General features: G+C 40.4%; 1 protein-coding gene across 1 annotated transcript in view; it reads left to right on the top strand.

Annotated features, from left to right (window-relative positions):
- Positions 1-24417, top strand: part of Gpc3 (glypican 3) — a 333506-nt gene extending 309089 nt beyond the window's left edge. The window contains exon 8 of the mRNA XM_052171490.1: positions 24149-24417. Coding sequence (XP_052027450.1) covers positions 24149-24318 — 170 coding nt within the window. The 3' untranslated portion in view covers positions 24319-24417. The remainder of the gene's footprint in view (positions 1-24148) is intronic.
- The last annotated feature ends 409 nt before the right edge of the window (positions 24418-24826 follow it).

Below are 24826 nucleotides of genomic sequence, written 5' to 3'. Positions count from 1 at the left end.
AGTAATAAATAAATTATAGTCATTCTCATTTCCTTATTACTCATAATTATTTCATGGTTCACATTTACCAACAAACATGGATATACTAGAGCTTCTTGGTTATAAACATAATTTGGGAGATGTTTATAAATATAGGCATATATAAACATGTTTATAAAAATAATGTTTACTTTTAAAGGGAGACACTCAACATTTCCCAAGTTCCACACTAGTAAATGGTATACATAGTAAAAGTGACCTTATTCATGACACAGGGATCACTGTTGAGTTGGGAGGCCACAAGGAAGGAAGAAATTGTCAAAGAGAACTGATTCAGTTCAGTCAGTCATTTAGGTTCAACTTGTAGATATCTACAGAGCATCTTGTTTGTTCCTAATTCTTTTAGGTGCAATATTAGAATGTGACTGTACTTGCTCTGTAAAAGGTGGGTAAGCTCAAGAGGACCAAAGTGATTGGGCTTCATCCTGTGTATATAACAATCAACCATTCCCAATATGCCTTTATTTATTTTCACATCATTACTAGGGGAGGAGGTCAAGAGAGAGCAGGAGGAGCATGAGACAGTGATTACTGAAAATCTTTACTATGTTACACAGGGATATTAAAGCCATGACAGTGTCTGCATCTCTGCCTAGCACCTTCTGTAAATGTGAACTCCCACAGTTTAATGAAAAGAATATAAACCAACCATCTGTAGCAACATATTTGTTTAAAAAGGAAACACCAGCATGAAGACTTAGCAACTTTGAACCAGTTGAAAGAAGAGCATCTGCCTGATATTCTCATAGTGGTTCTATTAATTGTTCATCTTCCATTCTTCTTATGGTTTCTGTTACTAGCATATTTATATTGGTTCCACCAGAATCCTTTTAAAAGGAACTTGCAAATTGCTACTTTGGGGAGATTAAAATCTATAAGTGAATTAAAGCTCCCGGGATGCACAATTAGAGCACATAATGTTCTATCCATCTTGAAGACCATCTTCCCATCCCTATTCACTTTTCATGGAATGCTTACATTTATCTCTTTCCTTTTATGTATCAAACCAAAATAAGTCTTTATGTACTCATAGCAATCTCAATTTGTAGATAAAGAAATTATGGTCCATAAAATGATATGAATATCCAAGTCAATACTGAGTATGTAGTACTTACAACTACATTTATTTGGCTCCAAGAATAGGATTCTACCACAATACCACCCACTATGGTGGGTCGCATACTCCTAGGGTATATATTGTCTGAGTCACCAGGAAGGAACCAGAGTCTCTGACTTGCTCATAAGCACCAATTGCCTTTTAAACAAAACACCTGGCCCTGCTGAAATGAGGGTCAGACTGCATTTGACATGGAGAGCAACATATTGAGAGAATCAGATACTTAGTAGTGCTAAACCAGTAAGATTGTCCTAGTCAGCTGTAAAATCACAAAGTCAACAAATCTCTCTTTAGAAGACAAAGAGAAGCTACAATAGAAATGCCAACAATGATGAATTAAAGCTACCTTGTCCTTCTTCCAAATTTGTTTTTAAAGATAGGATTTAATAAATCCCAGGCTGGCCTTTGACTTACTATGTAGTCAAGGATGACCTTAAATTCTTGACTTTCTTGCCTCTACCTACGCCTGTAGTAGATTATAGGTGTGCATACTCAACGGCTTTTGTATATTAGACAAGTTCTCAATCAAACCATATCCTCAGTCCCCTACTTTACAATGTACACACTATGAATGTAAAACGAGAAGGCTGGAAATGTGGCCCAGAGATTGAGAACACATATTGTTCTTGCAGAGGACCTGAGTTCAGTATCTAGCAGTCGTGTAAGGTGCCTTACAACTGTCTATAATTCCAGTTTCAGGGAGATGTGACATCTCCAACCTCAATGGGTACATACACACCATATATATATAATCAAAATAATAAGATAAAAATTTAAAAATAAATACAAAAAGACCATCAGATTTCTTGGTGGAGACAGATTCCTGTCACCCCTGTGGTGCTACTTTTCCTCAAGCATTGTTTTGGTTGATGTCAGAGTTCTAGGTGGTAAATAGACCCAGCCCAAACTTCACTCCAGAATGGGCCTCAGTCACAGATTTGAGTATTAGACCCCTTTCAGTTTTGTACCAATTTGAAATTGTGACTTTGTAACTTGGAATTACTACCCAATTCCAAGTGGTACTAACCACTCTAGCATATTCTCTCCCTACATTCAGTTCTGGGGTAGGAAATGAGGCCCTGGTTAGAGCCCAACCACTCCCACCACTGAAAATGCAAAGTAGCATTGTGCCTGGTTAAGTCAAATAAATAGTCATTAATGCCTGGGACAGTGGTCTTTGATATGGAGAGATGATTAAAAGTTAGAACAACTCGTCAGAAAATAAAGAACCAAGTAGCCTGACCTGTCTCAAAAGAAAAAAGCCAGTATTTGAGCTTTCTTATTTCAAAATGACATTGTCTATACCAGTAACAAGGTTATAATAATTTGATTTCTGCCTTAAAATCTAGGATTTGGCATTTTAATGTAGTTGCTGTAACTTAACAAAATACCATATTCACTGACATCACATTTAGCCAGTACTCATAACCAGCTCTTTTATTGGCTATTTTGAGCAGAATTGTGATTCTGATTATTTTAACATTTTTAAATGCTAACATAACTATGCTGAATTCTAACTCAATATAACCTCCTAGATGCAAGCCAGTTGGATTTGTTTCCTTTTTTTTAAAAAAAAAAAGGAGGGTCTGAAGAGATAACTCAGTGAGTTGTATATGCATGGATGTACCTGGAGACAAAGATTTTTGCTCAGCCAGTCAGGCTAGAAATAGCAGTGCTATACAATGACAGATTGTGTCAAAAATAAGGTGGAACCTGGGTATGGTAACACAGCCTTAATCCCAGCACTAAGAAGGCAGAAACCGGCAGATGTATCAGAGTTCAAGGTCAGCCTATTCTGAATAGCTGGTTCCAGGTTAGTCAGAACTAGATCATGAGACCTTATCTCAAATGGAAAAAAAATGAAAAGATAGTGATAGAACATACTTAGCATTAACCTCTAGTCTCTATACACACACACACACACACACACACACACACACACACACACACACACAGAGAGAGAGAGAGAGAGAGAGAGAGAGAGACAGAGACAGAGACAGAGAGACAGAGACAGAGACAGAGACAGAGAGAAAAGTTGAATTCAACAGGACACTCTCCCTTTTGTCTTGTAGAGATAACATTACTTAGCTTGTTAGCTTGCTTCTTTGTCCCAAAAGTAGAGTTATGACCCAGTTTCAATTTTTACACTAATTTTAAATATACCTGAACTGAACTTTGCATAATTCTCCCCTAAGCCCTATTCGGAAACAACAGCATATTTCACTTGGCCTTTACCTTTCTCCTTATTCATGACCCTTTCCATGTCGTTGGTCCATGAACTGGGATACAGATAGTATTTCAGTTCATTCCCTCTATAATCAATTGATGGAATATTTTTATTGCCACTAGTTTTCATGTTGGCTCAGATTTGAAGGGCTGTGGTCATATAGGTAGTAGGTGACAAGGGAGATGCAATCTTTCTAATTGTCTCTGTTCTCTCAGATTCCTATTGGTAGCTCTGTGAAATCCTATTCTAAGTAACCCCATACAAACAGATTAGCATTTTATCACCATAGACCTGCCCATGTCTAACTCTAAGTCTTACTGTGCCAGGATAAACCTACATCAAAGATTGGTGAGTGAGACATGGACATTTATTTATTCATTCTTCATTTTTTTTCCTTTTTCTTTTGGTCCTAGGAATGAAACAAGGGCTTCATATATGTGAGGATAATGCTGTTTTACTTTATTTTTGATACAATATATAATGAGGCCTAGGCTGTCCTCAGATTCCTTGTGTATCTGAGGACAGCTCCTGATAGTCTTAAGTACATTTACTTCATACCGGGCATATAGACGTACACTACCACACCCAGGTTTTCATTTAAAACTCCTCAGGAAAAGTAGGAGAACTCAGTACCTCTAAGGAGAATGGGGCCAGTCCAACATTTAATGTTGCTTGGAAAACTACTCGTGACTCCTTCGCCTTTTATACGCCACATAAATATTCCGAGTTCCTCAAACATTTTGAAGGCACTGTTTTCATCTTTTTATTCCTCTTAAAGTTGAAACAGAAAGCCTCTATGGGTACGCATCCACATGTTTTAGACTGTGTGCTTCATGCGCTGTGACTTGAAATCCTTCCATGTCATTTTGATTTAATAAATATTTTCATAATCACCCAAATGGTACAGTTCATGCTTTTGTCATCAAATACAAACTAATGTCCTCAAGGGGGAAGAAAAAAATGCAATTGTTCTGGCATGGTGCCAAAAATGGCCCAAAGAAGCTCCTGGAAGCTTGGTTTCTAACATATCTGCCCTGATAAGTTAGCAGGGGTTCAATGAAAACTACAGAGCTGGTTTTTAATTCCTATTGAAATCACTGCAAGTGCTCCAAGTTTTATCACTCATAATTAACATAAAGAAATTAATGTCTTAAGAGCCTCAATATTGGAAGCCCTATGAGTCCCGAGGATATTTAAAGGGAGATGCAAAGTAAATAGGATGAAATTCTTAAGCAAGATTACTGATATGACAGGACTAAAGCGCTTGGGAGTGTGTGAAAAGTGCCTCTTTTCTTCCCTTTAATAAGTCCATTACTTGCACTTGGGCATATTTTAAGGTCCTTTTCATGCTGAATCTAGACTTGAGCATGCTTTGCATTTCAAGCTTTGTCTATCAATCAGTAGAAGCCAAAGTTATTTCTGCTTTAAAATAACAGGAGCCAGGAACAGCTAATCTCTTTTCATTCTGAGTTCCTTACATTATTTTACCAGGACAAAGTTTGTGTTGGCTACAAAACAGGCCATTCACAACATCCTGGAGAAGGAATTTAGGTAAGAATGAAGAGAGATTGTAGTATGTATAAAGACTCCCTCTCCTGAGGCCATTAAGAAATTCCAAATTGGCAAGGTTTTGAATAGTGACATTGCATTAGCCTTGCTAATTTCAGTAATTCAAGCTGATAGTCTCTCTTTAAGGGGGAGGGGATGGGGGCTCGTCCTTGAAAGCAGCCCGTCACCTCTGCACCATTTCTCAGCTAAGGTGAGCTGGTATTTTAAGACATGTGATCAAGAGGGGGACCATAACCAGCGCAAGGACACCTTAGTGAGAAACTCTTTAGAAAGCAATCTAAGCAGTCTTCACTTTTCTTTCTCTAACCAGGAATGAGACTACAAGACAGGGAAGATTTGTCACTCCGTCAGCTCCTTGCATTTGACCCCTTTGATGATTTCTATCTGGCTTCTTAATTGTGTTCCTTTCAATAATTGGGAAAGGCAAAGAAAACCTTCCAAGGTTTTCTTTTCATTTTATCTTTAATTAACAGATAATGTGTGTGTTTACGAGATACATTGTGATGTTTTCCTGTATGTTCATAATGTAGAGTGACTGGATTTTTTTAAATAATGGAAGCATATTTGATCTTCAGTTTAGAAAATGTGCAAGGAAACAGATAGACAACTAATGGCAAAATCTCTCAACTAGCTGACATTGTATGTGCTGGCCAAAGGTACAGAGGGTAATCTTCAGAGCCTCACAAGCGAAGAAAGCAGGATGGTGGCCGAGTATTTGAAAGGGTTTAAGGTTTCATCTGAAGAACAGCTGTATCCTACTGTGCTTGTAGTCAGATATATCAAACACCAGACACCAACAAGCCAAGCAGACCTTGGAAGTAGTCCCAAGTGCAGCGACAGCAGAAGCCTTGGATGCCAAGGCACCCTGGCAACCCAGGCCTTCTGCACATCCAGCCCAAGGTTGTTGACTTAGCTTTGTTTTTAGTCAGGCAGTAATGGGGGCCAAAGCACAAGAGCTTTGTCTGAATGTTTTATTAACCAATAACGTGTAAAAACAGAGGGAAATAGGAAAAGAGGGTGGATGGAAAAGAGGGGAAAGGAGCATGCAAATATGTGAATGGCCTTAGGAACAAGAATGTTTCACAAGAAATATTCAGTTAGACCATATAAGTAACATCTTGCTGGGTGTGGTGGTAAACACTTGTTAATCCCAATGCTGGGGAAGTTGAGGCAGGAGGATCAGTACAGCCAGGAGCACATATCCAAAGACACTGTCTCAAAGCATTAGGGCCAAAAAAAAATGAACCATATGCTTGTTAAGGTTTACAAATAGATCCATATCTTGCGCCATTGTTACTTGAGAAGTGAGAGGAATTCTTATAAGCAGAGCAGTCAGGGAATTGGCTGGTCTCCCCAGGTTTTCTTCTCAGACCCACTGCATGCTCTGCTCCCACTCAGATTCCCAGAGCTCTTTGCTCTCATGCCTCTCTTGTGGCACTTAGCACATTCTAACTCGGGAGGACAAGTTATTTTGGGACTCAAATCATCTGCCTCAGAAGAGAGAATTCCAGGAGGCCAAGAGGGAGTTTTCTCCTGCCGTAGCGTCTGGCACCATGCCCGGCAAATGAAAAGCATTCCTGCTCACTGCTGCCTCATCTCACCACCTGCTCAAGGGCAGCCTGGGCTACATAGCCGGAGATTCTGGCTCAAGGTACTAGTACAAAAAAAACCAAGAATCAGTTGTATCAGTTGTATGCATCTCCACTTCCTGTTACACAGAGAGCTCCTTGAGAATAGATTCTATAACTTATCCAGTGTCCTCAAGGCCTGTCTGTCTGGCTCCTAGTACCATAATAAGTATTCCTACCTCTCAAGAAATGTTTAATGAATTAATTAAATACACTTAAAATACACCCTTCTGTTCATCTATGGCTGCGGCATTAACCCCCTCCCCATTTATCCATTTTAAGACATGGTTAATGATCATACACATATAAAAATACATGTTTATATAGACTCAGGTAATGGTGACAGGCATTTCATCTGCACTCCATCTATTTCTGTCCCTTTTCTCCCTGAGAAAAATAAGTGGCCAGAGTTGGAAATGGGTTTAGGTAGAGAAACTGCGGGGGGGGGGGGGGGGGGGGAGGAGAAAACGCAGTAAGGTAAAGAATACAAGCTGAGAAAGATTGGTAGGGGAAGAATTCTGCCTGTCTGTTATGAGGGCTCTGAATCCTCTTGCTGTCTGCCTGCCTGGAGCACAAGAAAGGTAAAACCAAAAAAAAGAAAAAAAGTAAAAAAGAAAGCTAAATAGAAAAGGGAGCCTCTTAAACTTGGTCTTAGTCTTAATGGTAAGGAAACTCTTGGATTACTTACCTTGTTGTTACTGGGGGGGGGGGTGTATTTCTCCACTGGGTGACCTAAACTGTAATATGTCTCTATAGCCCTCTGTTAATACTTCTTGCATTTGTAAGGAAGTTATAGTGACTAGAGAGGCTCCATTTACTTCCTCTAATCTCTTGGTGGAGAAATTAAAAAAACAACCAGACATTGCGGTACATCTGGAATTCTCCATGGCCTAGGGAGAACCGATTGGGACAAATCAATTGAAGAGAACAATCTTTATTTAAGGGCCCTGCATCTTTAATCACGGCAATCCCTTTGGCAAATTGCTTTTTCTAGTGGCATTGCACACCTAATTACAGCATGCTCATTTCAGTTTTCCCTTTACACATTGGTTGTTGTTTGTGCAGTTGTGGGTTTTCAGGCTGAGCAGCAAACTGAATACCAGCCTTAAATCCTCATAACCAAAAACTCCCTAAAGGTCTCGGGACCACAATGTCATCCACCACTTTGGGAAGAAAATCAAAGGTCACTAGACAAATCCATTTTCTTTAGCATTTTCTCAGAAGACCCATTTTCTACCATGTTAATGAATTGAATGCTCTTCTCTACCAAATATTTTCAACATCTTAAAAATTGTGAAGATAAAAAAGATATTGTATGTGGGTCCAACCAATGGCCATGGAGGTAGTTTACATGCTAGGATTTGCTCTACCAACCAACATATGTACCCTAGAGACATGCTGGTATGCTTAATGAAAGCATTCTGTTCTCCAGCCATATTCAGTAATAGGTGACCATGACTCCCAGTTTCTCTTCCACAATTCTGTGCAGCCAGATTTTTCATATCTTGAAATTGCAGGTTTTTAAGTGAATGGCTACAGGAATATTATTGTTTGTTTGTTTGTTTGTTTGGTTGGTTGGTTGGTTGGTTGGTTGGTTGGTTGGTTTGGTTTGGTTTGGTTCTTTAAGAGGGAAGAAGGTTTTACTGTATTTGCCCAGGCTACACTCAAAGTAACATTTTTCATTCATGTCTGAACCTACCAAGGAGCTAAAATTACAGATGTACACTACTATGTCTGACTCCAGATATTTTTAAAATATCTCCTGCATTATAGTAATCTTATTATAAGCTGATTTCCATTACAATTCCTTAACATTGTAATATTCCCTTGTTAACATACTCTACATTGTCTTTTTTAGAAAAAAAAAAGGCATTAGCCCTCCTTTCAAAATTCCTTTTTCCAATCAGTCTGAACTGCTTTCTGCTCTGTTGTCTTGCAACTTGACCATATTTGGCCATCATTCCTACATGCTAGAGTGAAATAGACCTCGTGGGCATAAATCACGTGGCAAAGGCATATATCAAAGGATATTCACTGAAACAATTTTTATAAAGGCGAAATCAGAAACAACCCAAATGCCTAGCCGTGGGAATGTCTCATTATTATGTTCACTGTATGGAATTTCTTGTAGTGGTTCAAAAGAATGAGGTCATTCTGCAAATATTAATAACAAAGATTTATTAGATGCTAGAATCTGTGTCCATGCTTGCATATAAAACACATTCACCAGTAATCATCACTGAGAAGTTGTCAGAGGAAATAGTGAGATGGAAAATATGTGTGTGCATGTGCATTTGTGCATTTAGATAACATATATTTTGGTATTGCTTGAATCTTTAATCTCAAGAATATATTCATAGAAATACCATGTAGAGGTTTTGCCAAAAAAAAAAAAAAAAAAAAAAACAGAAAGAAAGAAAAAGAGAGACTGAGCAGATGAGTCAGTGGGTAAAGCACTTGCTGCACAAACTCGAGGGTGGGAGTCCCCAGAACCCACATAAAGTGAGACTAAGTAGTGTATCACTACAATCCCAGTGTTCCTCTGAAGAGGTGGGAGATAGAGACAGGAGAGTACCAATAACCTGGCAGGCCAGCTAGTCTAGCATGTACAATGGCAAAAAAATTAGGAAGTGAAATCTGATTCCAAGACTGTTGTTTTGATATCATATATTCATCATAGCAAGTACGAGCCTGAACTCCCACATATGAACATAAATGCATACATACACATGAGCACATCAATCACAGATATAGAAACATTAAAGTAAAAATGAAGCGCTAAAAAGAGAATTACCCTATGACCCAGCTATAGTCTTTCTAAGCATGTATCCTAAAGGACCAATAGCGTACCACAGATATTTGCACATCCATCTTTACTGCTGCTGTGTTTTCAACAGCAAAGAGAAGGAACACACACAGTTGCTGTGGGTCGATGAATGGGTAAAAAGTGGTCCATGCATTCAGTCATGGAAAAGAGTGAAATTATGAAAACTTCAGGAAGATATTTACGACTGGAAAACATTGTGTTAAGTGAGGGAACCCAGGCTCAGAAAGACGTATCTCATTTTCTCTCTTATGCATGGACCCTAGCTTATAACTCCAGTATGTGTGAGCTCTGTGTGAGTGAGTGTAAGTCCTAATACTAGCAAGAGGACTAGGAGAGGGAACTGGGAAGAGGAATAGAATCCATGTGGCCTGAAAGGACAAGACTGGAGATGGACGGTACAAGCAGGAAGGGAGTGCAGAAAATGGGGTGGGTGTCAAGGAGCAATCAATCAAAACAAAATGTACATGAACATGTCATAAAGACACCTGCTCATTTGTATTATAATTTTTGTTTTAGAAAAGTGTGTTTTCATAGAATTAAAAGTGAAACTACCTATGGGAACCCAAGAGACTAATGGAGTATGAAAGGTCAGAAAAGGGGAAGGGAGCGGGATATGTGGGACAGAATCGAAATACATTATATATTTGCATATGAAGTGCCTTATGCAACCCAGCATAATAAAATAAAATATGTATACATGAGCTAATGGTATAGCTTAGTTGATAGAGTGCTTGCCTAATAGTAGCAAAGCCCTGGGTTCCATCTAGGTATCTGACTTGGGCTACCTGGTGATAACTAACACAATCACTGAAAGGGGAGCAATTAGGGGAAGGGCAACACCTCCTTCCACTTGAGATGTGTCATTCAGCCAGGTAGGTACAGGCAGTGAACATAAAAAATCTCCAGAAACGCAGGGCAGTGGTGGCATATACCTTTAGTCCCAACACCCAGGAGGCAAAGGCAGGCAGATTTCTGAGTTCAAGGCCTACCTTGTCTACAGAGTGAGTTCTAGGACAGCCAGGGCTTCACAGAGAAACCCTGTCTTAGAAAAACAAAACAAAACAAAATGACAATTTCCAGAAAGATATCTGAGCTAAATCCAGATGTGGAAATCCTATGTTAGAGGTAAAACCAGTGAGCATATCCAGGAAGATGGGCAAAGGGAGTAGAAGATAGACTTCCCACCCTCAGAACAGAGCAGAAAAGAGAAAGGAGTCCTGCAGAACAATCAGAAAGGCAGGAGAGGAACAGGGCAGAAGCAGTGTCAGGAAACAGGGGTCATGGCAAGTTTCAGAGCAGGCAGTGGCCAGCAGTATTATTGAATGCTGCAAAGGGCTCAGGATGAAAAATTAAAGAGACTCCATGGAAGGATTAAGTGTAACTGGTCTGAGGGATTTCCTGGGAAGATGAAGGTGTTCTACAATTGCACACCTCAGTGGACCCACTGAAACCCATGCAACATTTGAAATTTACTTGAAATGGATGAGTTTTATGGTATGAAATTTTGACCTTAATAGTGTACATAATGTAAACCAGAAAAATAAAAATAATACATTGAACCTGCTTCCAAGGAGCACTTTCCAGTATGATCTTTTCTTTGTGTGGGAAAGGTGCCATGAAAAAGAGTCAAGTGAGTATATGAGCTTCCTGGTGGCATACTTTATCTACCATTACAATGTCAAGATCAAGCTTATGCATTTGATTTGCCTTTTCCCCAAGCCATGAATATTACCACCCCATACTGCATCCTCCTTTGGATAATTGCACATTGATTGCTGTGTTTATTTTTATTTATTTTAACCATATATTTCTAGAATTTTAGAGGTGCACAGCTACAAAGCCCCAACTTTTAGCTGGTTTGGTTGTTGGTGACTGCATTCTTATTGTAATTGCAACATTTTTTCCCCTTTCCTGTCCTCTCTCCATCCCCTCTCGCTCTCTTTCAAATGCATGTCCTCTTTTTATCCTATGGTTTAATGTGCTTTAACACAGATTCTTTATTGGCCCTGAAACAACTGAGATTGTCACTCAGATGACCATCATCATCATCATCATCACCCATTTTATGGTACTTATAGCATAGTGCTTTGCCCAAAGCCATTTTCCTTCTTAATTCAAATTAACCAATCACAAAATGTATTTGTCTTGCTGATGGGCACTTTGATGTGTTCTGTATTAGGTAAAAATATAATGGAAAATGTGTCTCCTTTTTGGCTAATAAAGAGGCAGGGCTACTAATGGTGATATTTAATGTGCTCATTTCTTGCCAACTGCATCTTCTTTTAATATTGCTGCACTGCCTTCCTGCTGGTTTTTTTTTTTTTTTAATACTTTTCCTCAGTGAGCTGTCACTCTAGAGAATTCTCCTTTCTGGTGGTAGCTGTGGGTCCAGACCACTCTTTTTTCCCTTCCCAACCTCACTCTACACTCGCTCAGCTCATGTACTGTGATCTAATGCCCAGAGAGCTATTAATATGCATATCATCTGCCTTTTTTTTCTCCTCAGTTTGTCTGCCTTTCAACTGGGTCCTTTCAGCTTAGATCTTAAGAAGGGCTTTTCTCCAGCTAATATCTCTCCTGAGGGACGGATACCCTAGCACAAGTTGAGCTGTCTACCACCTGGGAATTACAAACTGTTCTTCTGGGAGATTCAGAGTAAACAAGTCTGGGGTCGATTGTTCTATCTCTCTCCTGAGATCTGACCACCTAGGGGAACCTACATACCTTTCAGATTGTTCTACTTGTCAAAATGTTCTCTGTTCCTTTCCAGCCCAGTTTTCACATTACAATAATGATTAGAAAGTTCTTAATCTCTTTTAAGTCCAAATTGTTTTCCTCTTCAGAGAAAGAGAGATCATCAACTAAAAGGGAATGGTGTCTGAGGAGTAAACAGTAAGACAGTGGAAATGATAATGGAAGACTAAGGAAGGAAATATTGGAACCTCTTCCAGGAGAAAGAGAACCTGACTTAGAGATTTGCATTAAGTGGGGAAGAACAAAAAAAAAATGTTCATTATTTGGATCCTAGAAGTGGGGGGAGGTGTAGCTTAGTGGTAGAACTCTAACATAGCATTCTTCGGGTCCTAGGTTCAATCCTCAGTACTCAAAGGAGATGAGGGAAGACAAAAGATAACGTCTGTTTCTCTAAAAGTGATAGCTCACACCTATAGCCCCAGCAGTCAGGAAATGAGACAGGTGAATCAAAGCAAGTTCAGAGATGGTCCTAAGCTACAGAGTGAGTCTCTGCCTCAAAAAAGTTTTTAAAAATCAAAATCTATCTAATGATTCCAACCTGGCCTTTGCCCAAGGATATGTTAAAAGAACCCTGTGGAGACAAGAGAGTGAAGTGTTTGATAGAGAAAGCTATGATCGGACCAGACAGAAAACAATAATTGGATTACAGAAAGTTGTTTAGAGAGCAATGGAAAGAGAAAAAGAAGTGAGTTGAGAAATGGAAAGGGGGATGAAAGCACAGACCTTCCAGGTTAAGGATTTGCACTCATTCTTGTGCCAGCATGCAATTGTATTTTACTGGCACTCATCCCATGGACCTCTGCAATGAGAAAGGGATGCTGGCAGGTGGGACTGAGAGGATTCATGTCCTGTTGCTTTGTTTGATCACAGCTAAGCAAAGGACTTCATTAGCAAGGCTATACTTTGATGTTCCAAAGACAGGCATTGAAATTTTAGTCACAGCGGCTTCTACACTTGGGAATCAATGGTAGGGAGAAGGGTGGAGTGTGGCCCAGGGGTGGGTAGATTTTGGAGGCCAAAGGTATGGGACCACAGTCGTCAAGGTTGCAAATGAGACATGAATGGAACCTACTCACTAGATAACCCGTTTCCTGCTCTGCATGTCATACGCAGTGCTGGCATGTGTCAGCTGCTCGCATAGCATGGCATCAAGTTCCAGGCAACAAAAGCAAATACAAAAATAATCTTTGTGGATTGCATCCACACTGAGCACAGTAAACTGATGCTGCTCTGGGTCATACAGACTGGCTACTGCTTACTGATGCCTAGGAATCTAAGGCCATGCTTTGAATTCTTTCATTTTCTTCCTGAGGTTCCCTCTATTGGCCCTGCATCTTTGTTGTCTTCCGCATGAGTCAGTGGCAACTATTTCCCTTAAGGAAATCAGAAACATCAGTCCCTGAAGGATGGGTTCCTTGACAGGAGATTGGCCTTTGACTATATACTCCCAATAGGCTTGAGATGGGTATCCATTTTGGGCATTTGTTCATCCAGACAACAAGCGTGTGTTTAAGTTCCATAATAATCAAATGCTGTGTGGGAGCTGTGAGCACGACAGAAATCATTTCTTACCTCACTGAAGTCAACCTAGTTGAGAAGGAGACCCTGGAAATGACTAACTTTACTATGACACAACTGGACATTTGTTCTATAATAGAAGTCCAATTCAGTTCTTATTACAGAGAAGCTATTGATTTGGGCCAAAGTGAGAAGAGTAGACTTCCTAGAAGATATGCTATGTTATGTGTATATTAAAGCTTGGAAGATATAATTGTGGGTAGAAGAGCTGGCATGGGAAAATGAGAAAAGATGCAGCTCCCAAAAGCTGGGGAAAAAGAGGAGGAAGAACAGACAGACATCATCCCAATCTAAGAAAACAGCTTGAAAAGACTTGAAAGTCCTTGGCATTTTCAACATTGCTAGGGACTACAGTATATAATGCTTAGAAAAATATATAGGCAGTTTTCCAGTTACAAAGCAAGGAAACATGAGCCAGAGAAGCTGCTAAGGACTTAAGATTCGCTCCCATATGCATCAAAGTATTGTGAGGCAGGGAGAGATGTGCTCCCACATGTGTTTTTAGGAATAGGATGCTGACACATTTCTATATATTAATCTATATATTTCTAGCTGACCCAAAAAAATATAACATTCCTGGACCAAAAAGAAAAAAGGGGAGGGGCATTGGAGAGAAGCAGGTATCTTACACTACTGAGTCATTAAGGACTAGGTCAAGAGTCTGGGCTGAAGCAAAGGAGAAGCAGTCAGCAGCTAGACTTACAGGGGAGAGGTGCCTGTGTGAGAGGGAATGAGGACTGTCTGACAGTCCAGATCTACAGGTGGAAGAGGGTGGAGCCAAGGTGCCAGTGTGTACATTCAAGATAGACTCGGTTGCCCAAGGAGTTTATAGTTGCTAAGCATTTCATGAACAAAAGTCAGATGGAATAACTTAGAGAAGGGTTTCAGCTGTCTTTTATGCAGACACCTGCCTGCTGTTGATTTCCAGCCTGATGCTCCCACAACCAGCTGAGTGGGGGAATTTTGTTTTTTATTTTTTTGCCCCACCTGCCCAGCTGGAGTGCAAGACTTTTTTCTTACTGTTGAACGTGGCCAGGACACTGTAAGCACATTGATCCCTCCCTAACCCTACCCCACAGATCCTCCAGTACTCAAAAAGGGAAAAAAAAATGGAAGCTGCCAAGGATTTTCCCATCAAAACAAAGCCCTCATGTATTTGATGGACTCCTAACATAGTTGACTCTGAGGAAGTACATGAGCACTTCTTTATTCCCATGAGCCCTCAGTAGTTGTTGGATTTGGCTGCGATAAGTGACATTTTGTGTTTTCTACATTCTTCGAGCCCAGAGATGCATGCCTCTGTGACTGTGTCATACCCACAATTGATGTTACAATCAGAGCTTCGTGGATCTAAACCATTAGTTTGTAAATTTATAGGGAGAGTCTCCTTGTAGTTATTGTTTTTTTCAAAATATAGTTTAAGCTTAGCATCATTTGTGTGAGTTTCAAAGAACATCAAGTGTAAGTTTCTTGAGATTGTATAAACTTGATCATTAAAAATTAGCTTCCAGTTAAAATCTATAAGCCCCTCCCCTTTAAACGTCCTCTTCTCTAGTCCCTGTTGAGGAGCTTTACACACATTTCATGATAATACTGAAGAGTCTGCCATTTTGGTTGTTGTTCACATCTTGGCCTGAGTTTCAAAACATTGGAAAGGGGCCATTTACAGTGTGTACCTTGAAGTTGGGTTCCTTTACAGCACTCCACATAGTATGATACTAGACTAGCAATACCCTTGCATTGGGGATTAGGGAGTCTGCACCCCAAATGCCATTGCCTCTTGCTTTCTAGTAAAGGCTCACTTATTATTTGGTTGTAGGTAAGGCCTCACGTAGCCAGCTCCTTGAACTCAAATTACAATTAAGGATATCCTTGAACTCATGATGCTTCTGCCTTCATCCAAATGCTGAGATTTACAGGCATGCACCATACTTAGTTATGTGGTACTGGATATTAATGGCTGGGTATTGTTGCCTGATAGGAAAGTTCTCTGCCAATGGAGCCATGTTCTCCTGATTAATAAATTTTTTTTCAAAATTGTAATAAATGTAGGCAACTCAGACGTGCCATTTTAACCATTTAAAGGCACAATGAAAAGGATATTGATTATATTCACATTGTTGGACAGTTCTCAGCATTATTTCTATACATAACCTCTACTCCAAGGAAATGGTAATTTAGTAATATACTACTACTCTGAATCTCTAGCCTTCAGTCACCATTCATTTATTTTCTGTCTCCATACATATAACCATTATTTTTTAAACTATTGAGGGTATGAATTTGACTGTGGAGGTCATAGGAGTCAAATCCCCATGAAGCTACTCTTGCTAGTTGTAGTGAGCCACTTGATACCGATGCTAGGAATTGAACTGCAGTCCTCTGGAAGAGAGGCATGTGCTCTTACCCACTGAGTCATCTCTCTAGCTTTATTTTGTTGCACGCAGTGTACAGAGAGACAAGCAGGCACACACACACACACACACACACACAAAAGAACTAAAAGAATTGTTGCAAACATTTTCTTCTGAGAGGGTGATAGTAATAATGGTAAGACCAGTAATAGGAACAATAACTGTAAAAGGCCTCTCTTCTTTTCCTGTCTCTTGGTCCCATCACTTCCTTGAGAATAAAGTAAGTTTTACTGTGGAAGTAAAGGCTTCGATGAGCTGATTCTTCTGGGGCTTTAAGCACTCTTGGGGAAAGAACACATTGACAAGAGTGTAAGTAATACCACTCCTGAGGAAGAAAGGTGGTAACAGTGCCTCTGAGACTGCGGGGGCTGGGTGGGGAAGATGGCCAGTACCTGCTCTTCCTCTCCAAGTATCCAGGATCCAGCTATTCTCCTTTTTGGGATATGATTTGATTCATGACACATCCAAATAAGTACAATAATGGCCCATGTTATAATAGGTTATATAATAAAACCATTTGCTGTTTGCTAAAAGATGAAGTGATTTCTTAATTGCCAAACAGTAATAAAGCACAGTTGGTGTTTCAAATTCCTGGCAACAATTTTATATTAGAAACCTAAACAGCCTGAACCATAGTTGAGAGCCAATGGTGTTCTCTCCTGACAAGGAAGTCACCATAGAAAAGAATGTATTGAGTTACCTTCGGAATTTGAGAGTCAGAATGCCCTCTGGTAGCAGGTGATCTGGGTCACCTAACAGTGCCTTTAAGACCTTTCCACCCTATGTATATCAAAGAGCACCATCAAATCTCTGCCTATGAGGATATGGAACCTAATTTGAAGGGCTAGCTCAATCATCAATATTCAATGAAGTTTTCAGGGCACTCTTACTCCACCATACAATTTTACATGTTCTTTAAAAAATATGTTTTAGGTTCATTCATGTAACTGTGCATGCGTGTATGCATGCACAATCGAATTCCTGCCTCAATATATATAGATTTATAATGTACATACAAAAGCCAAAAGAAGCCTCAAGAGGGTATCAGAGTCACCCTGGAATCAGAGTTAGAGTGTGTTGTTAGCTGCCATTTATGTATTGTGAATCAAACCCAGGTCCTCTGCTAGGGTAAAAAGTGTTCCTAACAATTGATCCATCTCTCCAGCCCCAGCATTGAATGTTTTACTATAAAGAATATACTGTTATTCTACGTCCCTGGGAAGTATGCCCATAGCCAGTGCAGTGTAACCTGAAGATACTCTACCCCAACTTGAAAAACAGGTCCATGATGAGAGAGACCATGCCTCCTCGAATGGGGATAACGTACTGCATTGTTGTAGCTGAGGGTGTTTGCAGGCCGGAATTAGCAATAGTACGTGAAGTGGAGACACAACTGCCTAACCCTATTCCAGGAGAGGCCATGAGATCACTGCCAGGTTTTATAATCAGTTATCAAGTAGGCAGAATAGACATCTCACTTATTATAGACAGCTGTAGTCTTATTGACAGTGTAGTCAATAAGATACACTATGAAATGTGCCTGTTCTCAGTGGGGTCCCATTAGAAGAATTCAAAACCAAAGGCCTGAAGTATGCCTGTTTACCCACATCTGAAGAAGAAAATGCAGACCTCCAGAGAGCCTGGCTTCGTTTGCAGAGGCACTTGCTTCTGCTTTCAAGTCCTAAGTACTCATTTCACTCCTGAAAGTTCATAAAGGAGGTGGAGTTACTGTGGCAGGAAGGGGGCTTTTGTTGTGGTTCAGAAGACAAGGAAACCAAGATCTGTTTGGGAATCAGAAACCAATGGCAGAGCCCCAGGATGCCCATGTGAATGGGCAGCAAAGTGAGCAGTGTTGCAGTGAGTGCCGTTTCCTTGGAGATTGCCCCCAGTTTTATCCTCTGGGGTATGCCAGGCAATGTCCTGAGGTTTCACATACTCATGTCTTAACTGTACACAGCAAATGGAAAACACAGGGATGGATGGCAGTGTTGTTCTGTTGCTATATTAGGGCCAGATTGAAGCCATCTGCTGGAACAGGCTTGGCAAGGAAGAGCCATGGCAACCCTCATGCTTGGCTTAGCAGTAGCATCCTCTTTCCTGCCATTTTTATCTTTAAGACAGGGTCTTCAGCCAAAGACGACCTTGAACTTCTGATCTTCCTGCTTCCACCTCCCATGTACTGAGATTTCTGGCCTTGGCCACCACACCCAGTTTGTACACGGCTAGAGTTTTAACCCAAGGACTTGTACGGTTGAGACCAGCATTTTAACAACTGAGCTTCATCCCTAGCCTCCTCCCCTTCCATTTCTAAAAATAGTTTAGTTTATTTTATGTGCATTGGTATGAGAGTGTCAGATTCCCTGAAAATGGAGTTACAGTTGTGAGCTGCCATGTGGGTGCTGGGAATCCAACCGGGTCTTTTGGACAAACAACTAGTGCTCTTTACCACTGACACATCTTTCCGGCCCTACTCGCTCCCCTTCCATTTTGAGGGCAAGCTGAGCTGCCCTGTATTGTCAGTGTAAGTGAAGTTCCCATAGCAACTTCCCTCAGAGGATGAGCATTTCCTTGTTGTTATATGCTCAGGCCCTCATTGGCTTTGAAAGAATCCCAAGACTTATCTCCTTGGCCACCAAATCCTTCTCCTCCACTGCCTGTGCAGGCCTGCTTGATCCCGCAACTTTTCCCCCAAAGCTTTGTGGGCAGTGACTTTAGTGGGGGTTGTCAGACCATGGGTTAAAAACAAAACCAGAACAGTGTGCATCGTGGATTTGTTTATTGCCAGGGTCTCTCATCCATGACTAGGAAGCTCAAGAGGCAAGAACTTCCATGGCTGATGATTGCTAGAGAAATATCCGCAGTGAACCATCTGATGGACCCTAATGCTATGGGGAGGCTCTGCTGGAAGAGGCTGCCTTGGCTCTTACAAGTAAAGGAATGATTCCAGCCTTCAGCAGACAATATTCCTTTTCCAGGTCCCAAGAGCATTGAAACCAGAAAAAAAATAAATAAATAAAACTGGAAAGAAATGTTCGGGTCATCAGTTCAGCGCTGTGATTTGACGTATAGAGCAACTGAAGCTCTAAGTAGGAAATGGCTTGTCAGAAGTGAGGTGGGAAGGCCAGGAATCCAGAGGTCCAGACCTCAGGGAACAGTAAAGACTCCCTGGGGATTCCAGGAGGAGATTTTCAATAACCAGGAATACAGGACTCTCCTTTCAGAGCTTTGCTGGGTGCAGAAAAACTTTTCCAACACAAACACCAGGCAGCCCCTAATGACTGACTGTTATTTTAAATGGATCATCTAATCTACAACACAAAGGCCATGGAGGCAAAAATGAGAGTCCGGACTGAGTGTGTAATTAGTACAGATAGTTGGGTCTACCCCCTGGGCATCGTTAAACTGATTACAAATAGAAACAGATTTTTAGATGAAGCTGGGGGAAAAAGTCTCCTAGCTGGTCCAAAAGGTTCTCACAGAAGAACCACTCCAAGAGAAAAACAAATTTATGATCCTTTTAAAACATACACTTAACATGATGAAAATATAGGCTGAAAAAAATCACTGAAAAATATAACTGATTTCAAATAAAATAGTGTGTGGTGTTTTTCATAATATGTCTGGTTTATAGTAAAACCTAGATTTAGCTTTTCATAGGCTTTTTTTTTTCCCAGTGTGCTACTTACTGATCCCCAGCTCCTGTTCCCACAGGCTTCTTCTTTCTTCAGGACAAGATATCTGAGTCATTCTGGTTTAGGGTTGTGCTTCACACTGATAACAGGGATCTTCCTAAAACCAGAGATCAGATTGTGCAGGTTCTGCCTTAGAAACTGGGACAGCCCTTCCTACTGCCTTCAGGATAGTTGTAGCATTCCTAAGCCACAAGGTCTTACTGAAAGACACTGCCTCCAACCTCCATTCCTGTGCCCTGCTGTGGTCATCACACATCTCCTAATGGAGATAGCCAAGTTGGCTTAAGAAATCGTCCTAGATACTCCCCTTTCGGGGTTTTTTTGTTTTGTTTTGTTTTGTTTTGTTTTATCGATCCTGTTGGTAATTTGCAACTGTCTTCCTATGAACCCTCTCCTTGATCTGAGGAATGTCTATCTGGTTTATCTATGGGTGTGGTGACCTTGCTGAGGTTTGGGATTCCTTGAAAGAGTAGCTAAATCTTCCCCCAGTCTTCCGCTTACGCCCTTGGACACCATACTTAAGATAGTATTGTTTGTTAAATGAAATTGCATTCTGTTCCTTGTATCCAGGAATGTCCTTATTTATCTTGGACCAAGGTCCTATTTTCTCTGTCTCCCATAATACTTTCTTATTGTTCTCAGACCCCTCTTTAAGCTCTAATCCTGTGGTGGTGGCCCTAGCTCAGAGTGTGCCTGTGCTGGGCTTCCTGTCAGTTTACACGTCAGGCACTGCGCTGAGGGATTGAGCGACAGACATCTCTTCCTGCTGAAGGGAGAGCCTCACACAATCTCTAGCCATAATTTAGATAAGGATGTTCCTAGAGGCCATTTGGTGGCCTAGATGTATGCCAGGGATCTAATGGCCTTAGCCATCATTACTCATTTCTTGGGGAACAGAACTGATAATTTCCACCATCAGCTCCCCAAATCAAGAACTCCCTGCACTATTCTATAGTTTAACAAGGTTTCTTATTCGAACAAATGGTGAACTTGATGTGGAAACAATGCCTTTTGTCATGCTTTGGAAGTTCCCTTTTGTGATATATAGTCACCAATTGAGGTTTTTGGTTTTGTTTTGTTTTGTTTTTAATGAGAATCCATTACTCCACAGTCCTGCAACATATTTGGTATACAAAATTTTCCAAGAAGCGGTATGGTGGGTCTGAAGGGATGGCTCAGCATAAGAGCTCTTGCTCTCGCAAAGAACTTGGAGTCAATTCCAGCACCCACATAGCAGTTCACAACTATCCACAACTCCAGTTTCAGGGGATCCAATCACTTCTTCTCATCTCCATAGGCACACATAAAACATCAATACCTAAAATATAAAACAAAATGAAAACATCCAATCATTTAAAAAAGTAAAAAAGAAGCAACATGGCTTCCAAAGAGGTATACAGTTAGATGCTGGATTCAGATAGTACAGCTACTGGTTGCAGTGGAAATATGGATCAAAATCATTACTCTGAACTTGAGCTTCCTCCTTTCTTAAATAGGAATTGCAATACCTACTTCTTAAGGTGGTGGGAAGCGTTAAAATAAATGAGATAAATAGCACATTGTCTGGTATAAATGGGCATTCAATAGTTTAGAGGTCCCTATTATCATTTCCATGCACAAGATTCAAAGAAAACATTTAGAGGCCTGGGAACACACTTGCTGCACAAGCCTGAGTTCAGTCCCCCAGAAGCCACGTGGAAGAAAAGAAGCTACTCCTGAGAGTTGCTTTCTGACTTCATTCTATACATTTTACCCTCACATGATGCGCATGCGCACGCATAAATAAATAGATAGATAGATAGATAGATAGATAGATAAATAAATAAATAAATAAATAAATAAATGTAAAGTACAGCTTGTATTTAAAAGGATTAGAAACTCCTGGGTTGAGCAGAAGTGTTACACCTGCTGTAGCTGCTCCAGTCATCAAGACTGTTTAGTGGTAGCGGATTATTTGAAGAGCAGAGCTAATAGTGCAAGAGCGAAGTGGAAACATTAATAGATATTGTTTCATCTTGCTGTTGGGCAAGAGTATCATCCAGAAAAGGAATGTGAAAGCAATTCGGAGAGCCTTCTCATTCGGGTCAACCCTAAAAATACCCGCTCTTTGCTTAAGTGGAGAAGCTGCCGTGGGACCCAAGTCTTGGCTTTCAACAGATGAGCCATATAGGCGCTCTGCTTTAGTGAAATCTGATCATGCCCTAAGCCTGTGCTATCCTTGCCGACTGACAGCTGACCCCTGCCTTCTTGTGCACTGCGCATAGTTCACCTTTCAGAGAAAGAGGTCTGATCTCCAAGTAGAGTGTTGCTCTTTGTTCTTTTTCCCTTTTATTTTGTCTTTCTGTATGTACTGAGGGGGATCTGGATTACAGCCTGCTAAATTACTTTTCCTAAGTAACAGAGTTTCCTGAAAAACAAGATCTGAATTACTATCAGCATTTGGGCAAAAGAAACTTGCTTCAATTTTAGACGAGTAAAATAGAATCAGATTTATACACATTAAAAGCTCTGTCCTCATATCTTTGGGACACAATGATAGAGAATTATAATAAATTGAAAGATCAAAAATACTTGGTTTTGGTTAATATAAGCATATGGTCCAATATAATATGTATTATTCAAATTAATAGGGAAAATATCAATACCCATCACACTAAAAGGCAAGATAATATGGAACTGTTGCCCATTGAGGAATATAATTAGTAAGCCAAAGCACAGAAAAAACTTAATCTACTCTGGTGACTAAGTGTATGCAAATTACAGAAACCTTGATAAAACGTCTTGTTTCTTCAGGTGAGGCACATTAAAATTGCTTCTCTCATCATCCCTGGTAGCATTATAGAATGCAATATCCTTTTTGGAAGATGGGGTCACAGCCTATGAAATCAGACCCCCTGACTTTGATCTCCTTGACTTTGCTTCCTGTACTAAGCCATGCCAGCCTCAGAGCTGCCTGGTCTTGGACCCTGCTCTGCCTGGATTCCGGACTAGTTGAGTCTCCACCCTTGCTTCCTGGGACTTACTGAGTATTTTCATGACATGTAATAGGAGCTCTTCCTTCCTCCCCTTGCCTTCTTTGGGTAGAATCCCAGCCATTTCCTCCTAGCCCTCTGGCAATGGGACAGTTGGTTGGTTGTAAGTCACTCACATCACCTTCACAAGATACTGAAATAAAAACAGTAGCCATGGACTCCTGTAAAAGGGGAGGGTGGTGGATTGGATCTGAAAATGCAAATTTGCAAGAATCTGACCCCTGAATTTCACATAGAAACCTCAATCTGCTTAGATTTGCTTTCTAGGAGACTTTTGTTTTAGACCAAATCAAGGACATTTTGGTTTTACTTTTTGGTTTTTTGTGGTTTTTTGTTTTGTTTTGTTTCAGAATCATGTATACATCTCATACATAACAGTCAAAGAATGCAAGACTTTTACCCATTAGCCTCTCCTTAGGCCTAATTCACTTGGCATTAGAATTCAGGCATGTCCAATCAAAAGCCTCATACGCCCAAGGACAGCTAGGAATGTGCCCCAACACAAATTCATAAACTTACTTAAAACATTTGGAGAGTTTGGGGTAGCTTTTTCTGGAAGATAACTTGATCTAGTAATTCTCAAATGTGAAAGTTGTAGGTGACAGTGCTGCATCACAGTGCCAAGAGGTTGGACAAGATTTCTCTGATAGATGTGACTTTTGGGTGTGGTTTTATTGATTTTTGTGGGGGAGGAAACTGTATAAAAGAGGAAGTACTTGGGGGAAAATAAAACCACTTTCAACAGCAAATTACCCTGTCCTTCAGCATTAACTCATCTAAACCCCTGGGGTAAGAATACCCAGTCCACTGCAAGGGGTTAAGGAAAAGGACAACTCTTACTCACCAGTATCCCTCCTTCCCTTCCCCAACACACAAGGACAGATTAGTTCACCAAATAGCACATTTTGATGTAAGTTCTGATGAAACTGACCTTCAATTCAAGGGTACATTTCTGCCCTGGAGATGTTGCAAGGGACCAACAAACATCCTGTTGTATTGACAGAGCAGAGAGGGAAGCACTGACTGACTCATTCCCGGTTGCTGTCCTCTACAAAAGAGTACTTCTGGTCATCTCCTTCCAGTCCACATCCTCCAATTACACCCTCTCCTTCCCACCTCTGGGAAGCCTGGCTTTCCAAACAAAAGAAAAGTCTAAATGGGAGTTGAGTTCCTCACCAGGTCAGTCAGGCCAGAAGCTGTGAGTGGTATAGACCTGATGTGGTAGGAAAAAAAAAAACCCTCCAACTCAAATCCTCTTTCTCTTTTGACAGAACTGGCATATGATCTGGATGTGGACGATGCTCCTGGGACCAAGCAACATGGAAATCAGAAGGAAAACGAGATCACCACCTCTCACAGCGTGGGAAACAAGCCGTCCCCAATGAAAATCCTCATCGGTGTGGCCATCTATGTGGTGTGCTTTTTTTTCCTGGTGCACTGACTTGCCAGTGTCCCAGTGCCTGTGCTGCCCTGCAGCACCTTGTGGTCCTCCCACATAAAGGGAGCCACCTTCTTTTTTTTTTTTTTTTTTTTTATCTTTTATACCTCCTCCCACCGCCATTAAGTAGGAGACTAACCATGTGTTATGTTTTCGAAAATCAAATGGTATCTTTATGAGGATGGTAAATTTTAGTGGTAGGATAGATTGTCTTTTTGCAAAGAAAAAAAAAAAAAAACCTTCAAGTTGTGCCAAATTATTTTCTTACATTTGACTGCTGGAACATGGTTGTCATGTTTCCCTCTTTTCTCTTTCTCTGCATGGATTTCTTTGACAAAAAAAAATAAATAAACATTCAAATAAATGGTGTTGGTCCTTTTTAATATATATATTAAATAATATATGTGTTATTTATACATATAATACATACTATTATATATGTATTATGAATATATATGCATATATATATAATTTACGTCTCCGTTCATCCAAACTTTGCCCCTTTCATCTG

Source organism: Apodemus sylvaticus, chromosome X (assembly GCF_947179515.1).
Source record: "Apodemus sylvaticus chromosome X, mApoSyl1.1, whole genome shotgun sequence".
Lineage (NCBI taxonomy): Eukaryota > Metazoa > Chordata > Mammalia > Rodentia > Muridae > Apodemus > Apodemus sylvaticus.
Note: the sequence above shows the minus strand (reverse complement) of the source record. Positions and strands in the feature narration are given on the sequence as shown.